Source organism: Branchiostoma floridae, chromosome 7 (assembly GCF_000003815.2).
Source record: "Branchiostoma floridae strain S238N-H82 chromosome 7, Bfl_VNyyK, whole genome shotgun sequence".
In the NCBI taxonomy this organism is placed as follows: Eukaryota; Metazoa; Chordata; class Leptocardii; order Amphioxiformes; family Branchiostomatidae; genus Branchiostoma; species Branchiostoma floridae.
Window position 1 is genome coordinate 16,595,369 of NC_049985.1, and position 12,753 is coordinate 16,608,121.

Consider the following 12,753-nt stretch of genomic DNA (forward strand, 5'->3'; position numbering starts at 1 on the left):
GCCGAAGTAGTGGGCATTAGTCGTTTGGTACATTAGAAAGGGATTTCTACGTGTTTTATGCATTTTACTCTGTATCGCTTGATAGATCTTTCATCTTGATATCTTTTGGAATAAAAGTTTGGCATTTTCTCCGTCTTTATCATTACACAGTCAACATAATTGTTACCAAGCTTCACCATACAGCCATACAGTTGAAAAACTGTTTCCAGTCTTGCTGGATGACATAGGATAAACCTCTTTGTGGGCCACGACACCAGGATACTGCTGCCTGTGACCCACTTGTATTGTACTGTTTGCAATTTCAATAAATCAAATCAAATCAAATTAAAAGTAAGCTTCAAAAGTAAGTTTCAAGAGCGTCGCGGAAATGAAAGCTAGAACGTCCTTGAACAAGCCATGGGGTCTGTTGGAGACTATTAGGATCATAGATAAGCCGACATGTGCGTAACTGATAAATGTCGACTGGAAAAATAGAGCCCCCATTGCCACACTAGCCGATTAAAGGATAAATATATCAGTAGTCCCTTTAGGCAGCTCTACGTGTCCATGGCTTCTGTGGCAAAGGCCGAACTCTTTGTTAGCTGAACTATGACACCACAGTACGACCATGAACTTCATCGTACGTGGTCGCTGTGAAGAAACCAAAGCCACTTCTTTCTTCTGACAGTTCTTAAAAACTGCTGTGAAATTTTGGAAACTGGTCAGTTTGAACAATTTCAGTTTCACAGGGCCCGATATTTTAATTCATGATTGAAGACTTTTATTGCATACATGTATACTCATCGGGTTAAGTATATGTTGCAACAAAAGAATAGTTTGCAGATATACATATACAATTTGAAGCTAAAACAAGAATGATATTAGAGCAAGTGAGTTCTAGCTCTACTAGCTTCTTTGCGATGGTGAAAATGTAAAAACAGATATGTTTTGAAACCAATGGTTTGTCTAAACTTATTAGGAACATGCTTGTATTCGCTACGTTTATGAAGTCTATGTCGTTCAGGCTCACTAGATTCAGGCTCTAGTCTACTATTTCCTACTTCCAAGCAAAGATTCGGCTCCGGCTATCAAGCTATTTTGTACCGGTCTTGGCCGCGAGACATATAGAAACCGGTACAAAATAGAAAGCTCGTCATAAAAAACGCCTATAACACGTCAAAAACCGCCCGAGCCAAACCTCTGCTTGGAGAGTAACTATCTCCGACATTGTTATGTATAGTCCGTTAACGTTATTTCTAACGTTACCACGAATCAAGATTAGAGTTCCTAGAATACAGCAACAGGTGTTTTCTTATTATATCTAAGGTATTTGTAAGTCAAGTCAATAAGACCTAGCCCCGTCGTGTCAAGTCTGCCCTACCCAACGCCATGGTATTTTGACTATGCGCACACCTACGTTGTCATGTACTGTTTGAGAGCACGGTTTGATTGATAGGTTGATCTAGTAAACACCACGTGGTGGGGTGGGTGATTAGAGGCACAAGTAAGCAGGGGATGGTGTTTACAGTTTGTACCGTTAAGTGTGATTACACCGGACCAAATCGGCACTGTCTACACAAAAATTCGCCCATAGAGGAGTATTGAGCACCACCTGGATGTCGTACTAGTAGTATTCCTCGAAGTTTGCAACCACGCGGCGATTGTTTTTGCTCCTACATGGACGATTTCGTGTCAATGTATGTAACATTACGTCAGCTTTTCATTCTACGTCTTCAACTTGTAGCATTGAGAAGACCTTTGGCCTGAGGGTCGACATTTCGCGGTTATTAGCGAAGCGATTGTCCCGCCAGGTGGCCTGAAGGAGAAAACAAGAACAGGTTGAAGTTCAAACTGGTTTGAATCATTATTCAGCGAGTTAGACTCGTTCGACTTCTGCCCAAGTCGGCGCAAGAATAGCTAGCCATTCACGGGGGTTTCTTGGCGACGCGGTGTAAAGGCGACTGTGTGATTGTGTTGAATGTCATTACTCGCCGTGAATACAGTCAGAGCGCTACGGTAAAAAGCCCCCAGGCCCTAACCATGGCGGAGGGCGGTGTGGAAGCTACAGCTAAAGCTTCAGAGCCCGCTGTTAAACTCAAGATATCAGGAGGGATGCAGAAATGGGCGAAACTTCGCCAGGAGACGAAGGAACGAGCGGCGGTGAATCAACAGCAGGCCGCCTTGCTCGCAGCCTCGGCGTTAGAGAGCTCCGACCCCGAGAGCTACATCAAGACCCTCCGCTGCCCCTCCGTCAAGACGTACTCGGCGTTAAAGAAGAAGCTCGCGTCTTGTGATTCAGAATGGATGCTGGGATTCCTTGAAGAAGACGGACTAGGGATCTTGTTCGAATCCTTGGAGAAACTATCTCAGAAGGGTTTCGCCAGTTTTGCGGACGCATTCGTGCAGTTGGAGTGTGTTGGGTGTGTCAAGGCTGTCATGAACTCCAAAACTGGGCTTGACTTCATCGTACAACGGAGAGAGTGTAGCAGAAAACTGGCTACAGGTGAGATGAAACATGTTTGTGAATAACGTATGGTGTTTGTGTGTTCGGTGAGACAGTATTTGTCAACAAACAGTGTATGAGTGGTGGGGAGGGCAAAGGACTCAAGTTACGTTTGGCAAGATAACTCAATTATGTAACAAAGTTACCCACAAATTTATTAAAATACGCAGTCACCAACGTGCATAAACTTTATTCAAAATGTCCATAGATTGATCTTTAACATAACATTTTGGATGGGAAGGTGGTTAATTTGATAATGGTCTCATTCGTGAATCGCCATTTTGAGACTGGCAAACATTTACATTGTTCGCCTCTTGACAATATGTTTTTCATTGATATACCCAACATGGTCATAATCATATCGTTTTTACCGTTTTCAATCGTTATCTTTTTATTGATTGCCAACTTTTTCCAGTTTTTATACATGAAAAGCCAAACGTAGTAAGAATTATTGATAAGCATTTTTCTGCCATCATATGCAAATTACCCACAGACAGTTCAAACGTGAGGACACTTCGTTTACACGTGACGGTATGTACCCCATGTCTTCAACACAAGAGACCTCTGTTAGAATGATTTGTCGTTGCAAGATCACAATAATAAGTATTCAAAACGTTTTAGAAGAAAGAAAAGTGCTATAAAACCTATGATTATCGTAATAGACGGAGATATGTACATGTGGGATGAATTGGTGCAAAAGTCCGGGGGACTCCGACCTGAACCTCACCTGGAAAGACAATTGTGGGAACCTTAAGAGAGCATCAGACCGGAAAACAGCCCTTAATGATCGTGGGAAGACTCCGACCGTACCAGCTGGTTTGAGTAATTTATTCGATACGTCATGTGCAAGACATGGCGCGAAAAGAACCTGTCGGATCGTTATGGTTTTCAGACAGCTAGGACAACACTCCACTGCACGATAATTAATTTTATTTGTCTCGTGTCAGTGTATCACAACTAGTATAGTACTGTTGGATACTTGTTCAATCAGTATACTATCTTTTGTTCTGCCGAGTTGCTGTTAAATCATTGCTAGAAGGGACTCAACTTCGCTCTCTATGTCTACCTTAAGCTTGCTAATTGTTATTCTCCAAGCAGAGGTTGAGTCGCGGAGATATAGTTAGTAGTAGTCGGTAAGTTACCGACCGGCTAGCTCAGCCGGTAAATTCCCCGACTACCACTATATCTTCGCGACTCAACCTCTGCTTGGATAATAGCTTATTGTCCCCCAAACGACCCAGGGGTCAGTGACTAGGTAGGAATGTAAGTAGGTAGGTAAAAGAGACTTGGCTTAAAAGCAACATTCATAAGATCCTTGTTTATTAGTTATTGGGAGATGATATGGCGGGATTGACAAAACGATTTGTTATGAAGGCTGATGGCAGACCATTTTAGTTCGTTTCGTTGTTCGTCTCATATTTCTACCAATGCGTTCAATACGTTCATGGTAATATTGGACACCCCACCAAAAACCTACACTACGCAGCTAAAAGCACACACACACCAACGCACTTTACAAATATATCAGTCATAAGAGTCAAAGGAGCCATCGCCCTTTAGAGATTCAGTGATCAGTGTATCACCCTATATATTTCTTACCGTACGGTCACTTCCTATTGAACATTCGACCTTTTCGTCGAATTTTCTGTTCGTAAAAGACGCACACCGGATGTCACGTAAACAGAGGAGCAAACATTCTCTATGCGGGACCAACAAATGTAGTGTGTCGGTGTACTTTAAGTAACCTCTCACAATACATGGCCGACTTCTGGACCTCGCGATCGCCCCCATTCTTTCAGACTTGTGTTTGCCCTACACTGTGCTGTATATTCAGTGCACTGCCCTTATTACGCCTGTTTCATTCTTGGTGCACTCTTCTGAGAAAGAAGGGCAGAAATTACTATAAAAAGGGGAAGAGGTAACGTCTTCACCGCGAACTTCAATACATCTCGAAATTTTTTGTCCTGTCTTCTGCGCGTCTATCCTCTCACGGTTTCAACCGCAAGCTTAAAACCACTATGAAGGCTACATATTTTTTTCATTGCGCCGCGTTGTTAAGTCAATATCGCGAACCTTTCCTCTTTTACAGTATTAGGCCATGTTGATTTGATTATATGGATGACATCCGCGCGCGCAACAATTTTTGGACGTAGCCCCCCTCCCCAAATGTATTCGACAATGCTATAAATTATACCAAGCAGCTGCAAAATGAGCAAATATATGCCGTAGATTTGAAAAAAAAAGATATCGAAAAATGGTATCATTGTCGTAGAATGCTTAAGTCAGTCCCAAAGTCAAAGACGCAGATATGAAAGTACAAAATAAAGAATCTATTGTTCGGTATACCATACTCCTTGTGTTCAGTTTTTTTGTTCAACCTCTCTGACCACTTAGATCTCGTGAGGAAGGCGCCTTGTTTTTGCCAAACTTTTTATTTATGCGCACGCTCGCATCAGTTTTGGGGTTCCCAGAGGATGTTATCCATATAGTCAAACCAACATGGCCTTAGAGGGATTCTGGAAAATGGCATCCTTGGCCTGGCAGTTAGGTCGGGAGCCTTAGAAGGGAAAATGCGTTTTTTAACCACTCATTTTCCCTTCGATATTTTTTCGAATCCAAACGGGTTCAAATTTTGTTGTGGTTCACATTCAGTGCCGGGATACCAACAATTGTTGTGTAAACATTCTCACGGTTCGGCGCCAGGTTAGGAAAACAAACAATTAAATGTCGAACGGAAGCTCTTTGGAACATTTTTTTCCAGAAAATGTACGGCTACGTCAGTCTTTTCGACCGTTGCTAACGATAACGGCATTAAACCTTGTCCGTTTCTAGGTTGTTTTCTAGTTTTCTTCTGGTCTCTATTAAGTCAATGCTAGTATAAGTGCATTGGATGTCCTATGGTCAGCCATAACCTTTTTATTTATAGCGAGGTAAAGTGCACCGGTGTTAACTCTGAGATAAGTAGCTATTACGGTAGTAAATGCCAATGTTAATATCCTTACAATCTATCTGATTATCGTCGTCTTGAAATTGACCATGAAAGTTGCAAACGAGCATCAACGAATTTTGAAAGTTGGCGCATTTTCATAATTGAAGATTTTTTGGGGGGGGGGACTTTTTACGAGTGATTACATTTCCCCCCTCCTTTCTTCCAAATGCCCTGTAGATTGCCCTATGGGGTATTTCACTCTAGCTGCGGCACGTTTGAGTGCTCTCCAAGCAGAGGTTAAAAAAACAGCCGGAGCCTAACCTCTGCTTGGAGAGTACGTTTGAGGCGTTACCGCGACCGAACGATTTGACAGAGCGCTCAACGAATTTAATCGATAAAAACCAACCTCTTTACGCTTTGTGTGTTTTCTTGTTTTTTTTTCTTCGTCCTACTTTCTTGAACGTTTTGTATGATATCCCCATCATTAAGTCAAGCGTGAAGCAAATTCGGAGGCAGCAACGCCACCAACGTGCCACAGCCCAGTGATACACTCTCCTACAGTGTTTTTTCGACCTTTATGTAACCTTGATGCATCTTCGGCCTAAGCCGTTTTTCAAAATGTCAGGGGGCGAGGAAGTTCAGGTGTCTTGGCCTCTTAATAGTACACACAAAGATTTACAGTTCGACATTCCATAATCACATTCGGAGTAGTCAACATAATATCAGTTCTCATAGTCCATTGTTACATAATTCCTCGTCGCGCCAAGTTTCTAAAAGAAACGACTGAGGGCGCCTGCCTCAAGTTCTCCCTCAGACTATTCTATAGAACTGTGTCTGAGTAGGATATAGATCTTCTATGCACTTCCCTATGGACCATTGGTAAGTATAGTAGGTTTGACTCGCTTTGTCGCGTGTTGGACATCGCGTTCATGTAATCAGCAATTCTTAACAACATATCCCGCTGCTGTAGCACAGTTTATGTTGTAAACGGTCTCAGCGCCTTAGCCACGTACACACACCGCCATTGTTGTGTCGATCCTGATAGATGAGTTAGAGAGTTCAAAGGTTTATCTAAAACTATTTTGGTCTCACATTACACAATATGGCTGACCTCAGTCGCTAAGGATGTGACCTATGACATATCTGACATAATCCATTCTTTACGTACCAACTTGTAAGTTGTATATATGTATCAAAAACTTCGTAGAATCTCCTGAAAATGACTAAACAAATAGTTACAAAAAACATTTAAGACCTGTGTTTGTTAAAAAAAAAGTAGTGTCCGATGAATGTCAATGCGAACGATACAAATAAGTTAAAAGAATAAGTAATCAAAATAACGGTAGTCAAAATGATTTTTTTCTAATTCTAAAGCAACAAATAAGTGGCATAAAACATATAATATGATTATTCATAAGGCAAATCAATGACGACGTTATCGATCGAAAGTACATGTACCAACCCATCTGTAACGTAAGTTCACCTTTATCCATGGGGTAACCTATATCCGTTGTTTTTGAAAACAGGGTACTTAGCTATGGGGATTTCACGTTGACGGACAGTGGTTTCAAATTGCAATATTTTCAAAATACTACTTAAATATCCCTAAATACCCTGTTTTTTTAAATAACAGATATATGTTACCCCACGGATAAAGGTGAACTTACGTTACAGGCGTAATGTAGTCTCACCACGGTTAACTAGTACTGTGAATTATAACGTTGGTACTGTACTTCTATACGTTGTTAGTATTAGGAGCACATATTGATGTCACAATGTGACAGGAAGATGACCGCTGGTGGTCTTATGACAGGGCCACCCCACATATGTTTCTGATAAGGGTTCAATAAAGGGAAATACCCCAGTCTGTCCACAACAGTTGAGACCAGGCAGGCAGAGAGTGTGTGTCTCATCCTTTGCTCCCCTACATTTGGTGGCAGCGGTGGGATAACTCTAGCTAGCCAGTAGCTCGGCCTCTACCTAACATTACATTTTACTGACTCTTAGTCACAAGGCACTACACCTTCCCTATGTTATCTTATCACTGGTACTCACAGGTGACAAACAAACCATCATTTCATGACATCGTACTCCTTGGATAGATAATGCGTTTGTGTCAGAAGTGTGTTTATCAGGGGCACTTCTGGTAGAGATACGACGCGGAAGGGTTTTGTCAAACAATCGGTGATAAAAGTTGAAAGCAGCATCTCTGTGCCAAATCTAGTTACGAAATCCACAATATGAACGATTTTTAAATTTGAAACAGTTGCCAGATATCATTCCATTCAACATTTTTCGCCCTGTCTATTTCAAAGTTATTCTTATAAGAATTTGACTTATTTCTTTATATCTTAGCGGTTCTTAACAGCTCGCATTGCTTCTTTCGTTTTCATGTCTATAGGCTCAACCTGTATTCTAACGTAAACATGTTCTATTTTTACATCTCTTAAGGTACTCAATAGCTTTATAATTAGTTTTCACACACTGACACTGTTGCTGTAGAGACAAGAAAGCAAACAAATAAAGTGATCCCCATAGAAACTGTAGAAAGTAGGACGTTGGCTGAATAGCCCCTTTCCTGTTTTCTTAATGACGTTAGTTTTAGGGAGAAAGACTGGGAAAGTTTCCCTCGATGTTGTGAGAAGAAACAGATTATAGTTATCGGAAGTCGTCGAAGTAGCTATCAGTCAGGACACAGTTACTTCAGTCACATCTATATCGTTAAAGCGGAGAACACAAAAACTGTTCTGCAGTTGGACAGCTTTAAGTTTTGATCCAGCAAAACAGTAAAACTCACCATGAATTTACAGTCAATCTCGTCGACTTTCATCAGATGACTGTGTTAATGTCGTTTTTTTTTTTTACTAATCCAGCTATCAAATAAAACCATGTTTAACGTAAATAACGTGGGCCCCACTGCTAACTCCGTTAGCGGCACATTGTCTGGCGGCACCTTTCAACTTTGGTCAGAACTATCCTTTTGTGTTACCATCGGAAGTCCGTTACAAATAGGCTTAGAATTCCACCTTGGGTCAACTGGGTGATGCATCCAGGTCCGATTACTGCTCCCACGAAAGATGCAGAATATTCGCAGCAAAATATACGTTACTGACAGCACCGTCTATTGACAGTCGGCAGTATTGCAGGTAACGTAGTCTGTCGAAGTCTCATGCCATTAAGAATAGTGGTTTAGGATTTATGCTTGTGATTGAAATATAATCTTGAATAATAGATTATGAGTTTCATATTCATTGTTATGAAAAATGTACGACAGAGCTCGAGTGCAACTGGATATTTATCGCATCAGCTATTGCTGAAATCGCCATCAAAGCATTAATGTTTCTATACGCCAAAAATAGTTACTCAAGCAACTGGATATGGTTTTCAAAGCTTGAGTAACTATTTTTGGCGTATCTTATTACCTGGATGTCTAACCTACATCGACGTATTAATGTTTCTATGTCTTTCTGTACCTTCTAGCGCTGGACACCACTAACACCATGGTGAAGAAGCAAGTGTTTGAACTGCTGTCTGCCCTTTGTGTTTACTCCGCGGATGGATACGGCTGTGCAGTTGATGCGCTGGAACACCATAAAGTGAGTGATGCGCCCTTACTGTGATTCTTTACATTTCTGATTAACGTCAGGTTAATTTTGTCAGCGCATATTTTGGGGTGTTTTAGAGTAAGTAGTTCAAAGTCGACAGTATATGATATATGTATTTCATATACGTGCTGACCTCAGTAGTTGTAAACAATAATGAACATAAATTTTTTCTAGTATAGATAGGTAAAGATAACATACTTTCGTCGAAGCAGGGAGTATTTTCCTTATGGTTTGTGAAATGTCAGCAAGGTTAGGTGTAAAACATACAGGTATGTCTTTAACACCTGCTTTTCGGAAAGAAGTATATATAGAATACAGCACGGTGTATTCCGTATCGCCCAAGGTATCAGCCCGACCCGCGGGAGGGCTGAGACCGAGGGTGATGCGGAATACACCGTGTTGTATTTTATTTATGTCATACCCACCTGAGAAAACCCGTGTTTTGATGCGAAATTCGCCAGAAGTTGAACAAATTTGGTGCCCTCGAAAAAAAAGCGTTCCAACAGTAATGTTCCAACGTCCGAATCAGGCATTCGAACTTTCGATGGCGCCGTGCTCGGCCCACTCGAAACAGTTCGATTTATTCGAATGGAGCCCGTGTGATAACCCCGGGCCGTACCAAGGGGGGATTTGCATATATCCCATGATGCACTTTACTTTCGATCGCGTTCGATTTTCCGCGCGAACATCACTTTGTACCTTTTTTCTGTGAAAATACTCGACAACAAAACAATCGCCGGTGGTGATGTAAAATGAAGAAATAACTATCAAATACTAGTACATAAAACTATAATAGAACTCGATTTGAATCAGAGTTAAAAAGGAATATAGTGCCACTGGAAAACATGACAAAGTCGATAAAATTTGTACGTTACGTTACATGCCCCCTATAATTCGTAGCCTTTCTGTTGCTGTAAAATTATTCCTGTTTCGAACCATCAAAAATACTGAAGGTCCCTAAAAGATCTACGAAATAAAGTAAACCTTACATGAATGGTAGAACTCGACTTGATCCGTAGTTTCACTGGGGAAGTCACCCCGGCGAACAGGCTATCCAGGTTCCGATCAGGCATCAAGCACAGCCGGCGCACTGACGGCGGGTCGCCCGGTACTGCTATGTGACAGCGCCGTGTAACTACTTCGATGCACGAAACCCCCGAGAAATGGATTGGGAACTGGTGAGTGTTTACACAGCAAAGTAAAACTTCTGGAGCGTCCTGCAACAGCTTTGGTTCAACCGTAAACACTGTGTTTACGGGAGCTCCCGGGATGCTACCATCACCGGAACCCGCCATTTTTCAAATGATGACGTCACGGCTCGAGCGTATATATAGTTGAGACCGCGGTGCATCATGGGATATATGCAAATTCCCCCTGGGGCCGTACGGAAAGTTATCAGCCGGTCCGGAACACCCGTATCGAACGTTTTCACGTCACAGGTATGACATAAATGTAGTTATCACAACGTATATTTGATGCTCTTAAGTATTGATGTGCGTATTCAAAAATTATTTTGAACTTCTAGTAAGAGTTTTTTAATACCCGGGTTCAGGAAAAAGCCTTGACGTGGTCCAGAGTAGGGGACAACTAAGTTGTACTTATTTTTTCTTTTATCGGGACAAAAGAAGTCCTAAAAGTAGCACGTCTGTTCTGCACCGCTGACAATGTGTAGTACCTTCAATTAACAGGACCATATAAATGGAGTGTTTGAGGTACCCTAATAACACTTCCTGTCACGGCTGCACCTGTGTTAATGAAGCACCTTGTGAAAATACCAGGGCGTGCTGGACACAAATAGTTACTTAGTCACCTTCTCCTATCCATACGCAAGAGGCCGTGTCATTTCAACACAAACACGCAGCCCCGTCACGTCTTTCTCACCACAAAATATTTGACATTTTTACTGCTCAAAGGGTCAGTGAGGTTTTATGGGGAATTTTCTTTTTCGCGGGAAAGCACAGAGGAACTTGGGTAAACGTTACGGGGTAGTAAATGCGTCAGAGGCTGGGAAATAGCTACAAACTAGCGCGGTCCTCGTGGTTATAAAGTGTGAAGTACGGTAGGGGAGAGGGTCTTTTGCGTACGGACACTGGAGAGCAAGGAACGGTTTTACACTGGGAGGGACTATTGTAGTGTGGTTCTGTGTGGAGTAAGGAAGGTATTGTTACTTCTTATGTTTATCTTTTTTGTAGAAACTTTTCTTCAAACCTAAAAAGTACTCTCCAGTCAGAGGTTGGGCTCCGGCTGTTTTTTTTTTAGTCGTTTTTATCAGGCTTTCTATTTTGTATTGTATCTTGTATTGTCAGGCTGGCATACTTGAAAACTGACAAAATAGAAAGCTCGATAAAAACGACTTAAAACGCTAAAAACAGCCGGAGCCTAACCTCTGCTTTGAGAGTACTAACAAGAGCTACGTAGATTCTCTGCATTGAAAGCCGTTGCCCGCTTAGTCAGAACAAGATGTGTTTATGGTGTTTTGGTTGCCCCTCGTTGTGAAATATTACTGTCTGTGTTCTAATGGTTTATGTTATAGTCACTAGTTACTCTTTCTAGAATTGAATTACGCGGGGTGGAATAATTCACAACTTCAGACACAACGGAGTGAGGACAAGTTATGAGTGAAGGCGAACAATTACGCGATTTTTGTTGTGATTTCTATTCATGATGCAAAATTATGAAATGTATCAGCTCGACTTGTAAAATTGATGTTTTCCTGACGATATCCGGGAATTTAAAGTTTCCTATAGAAAATAGGAGATGTGAGGTGTAAGTGTTCAATAACCAGGTGTATGGCCAATACAATTACCATTGTAACCATAAACCACGGAAAGGCTATAAGCCAGGTGTCTGCGTTTAGGTCCTGTAAATGCTACAATTGACGCTAGGTGGCAATACTAAAATGTTGCCCGTCTAGAACTAGCTTGTACAAGATGTGTTCGTCGTCTCTGCATAAAATTTAGTATACTGGATTATGGCTTTAAAAAAAGGGACAACAAAATCTCAGATTTATTCATCTATGGACCTTGAAGAAGCATACTTTCGTAGCTCCCAATGAAAAACAACTTTAGCCACCCACCCACACCGACATCGTTAAATGGCTTCAGTCAGAGACCATGAGAGAATCTATTTCAAAAGTCTGACAAATCTCAATCAACGGCTTGTACCAACAGTAAACGCCTTAGTTTACCAAGTTTACCGAGAACAACAACATACGTAAGCCTGGTAGCGCCATGCCTACAACAGACGTGCCACCGCCTGACGGTTGACCTTCGGTTACCCTTCAAAAGTTCGAACCCTCTTTGTACAAGCACCGAAGCGCGGGACGGTGGGATTGTCGTCTGCCGATCATGCGCAGGAAAGTGGGGTGTCTCCGGTATACAGTTCCGTCGTTACGTGCAAGACGGCGCATGGGCACAGCTTAGTCCTATCTCACAAATGTCTAAACCGTGGCACAGTCGCGTAGCTTTCGGGAACGAAAAGTATGATATAAAAGACACCAAACTACACACGATGGAAAGAGAATAGTAGTGGGCATTATTTGTATATTTTTACGCAAACATTTTTATTTTTCGTTTCCACAAACAGCCCGGCCGGGCCTCAGTTTGGAAATACGACGTTATCCGTGCTGGGAAAAGCGTGGGAGGGCACAGTGTGTTTACTAGGATGTGGGCGAGTTAGAACCCCAAATGACGTCCTGTTTGTGAACAAGCTTACGCTTTACCAACAGGAAGGTGTAC

General features: G+C 41.8%; 1 protein-coding gene across 1 annotated transcript in view; it reads left to right on the top strand.

Annotated features, from left to right (window-relative positions):
- Positions 1 to 1,467: 1,467 nt before the first annotated feature.
- LOC118419076 (inverted formin-2-like) overlaps positions 1,468 to 12,753 on the top strand; it is a 64,774-nt gene continuing 53,488 nt past the window's right edge. Inside the window, exons 1-2 of the mRNA XM_035825353.1 lie at positions 1,468 to 2,482; positions 8,892 to 9,007. Of these exons, the coding sequence (XP_035681246.1) occupies positions 2,020 to 2,482; positions 8,892 to 9,007 (579 nt within the window). The 5' untranslated portion in view covers positions 1,468 to 2,019. The remainder of the gene's footprint in view (positions 2,483 to 8,891; positions 9,008 to 12,753) is intronic.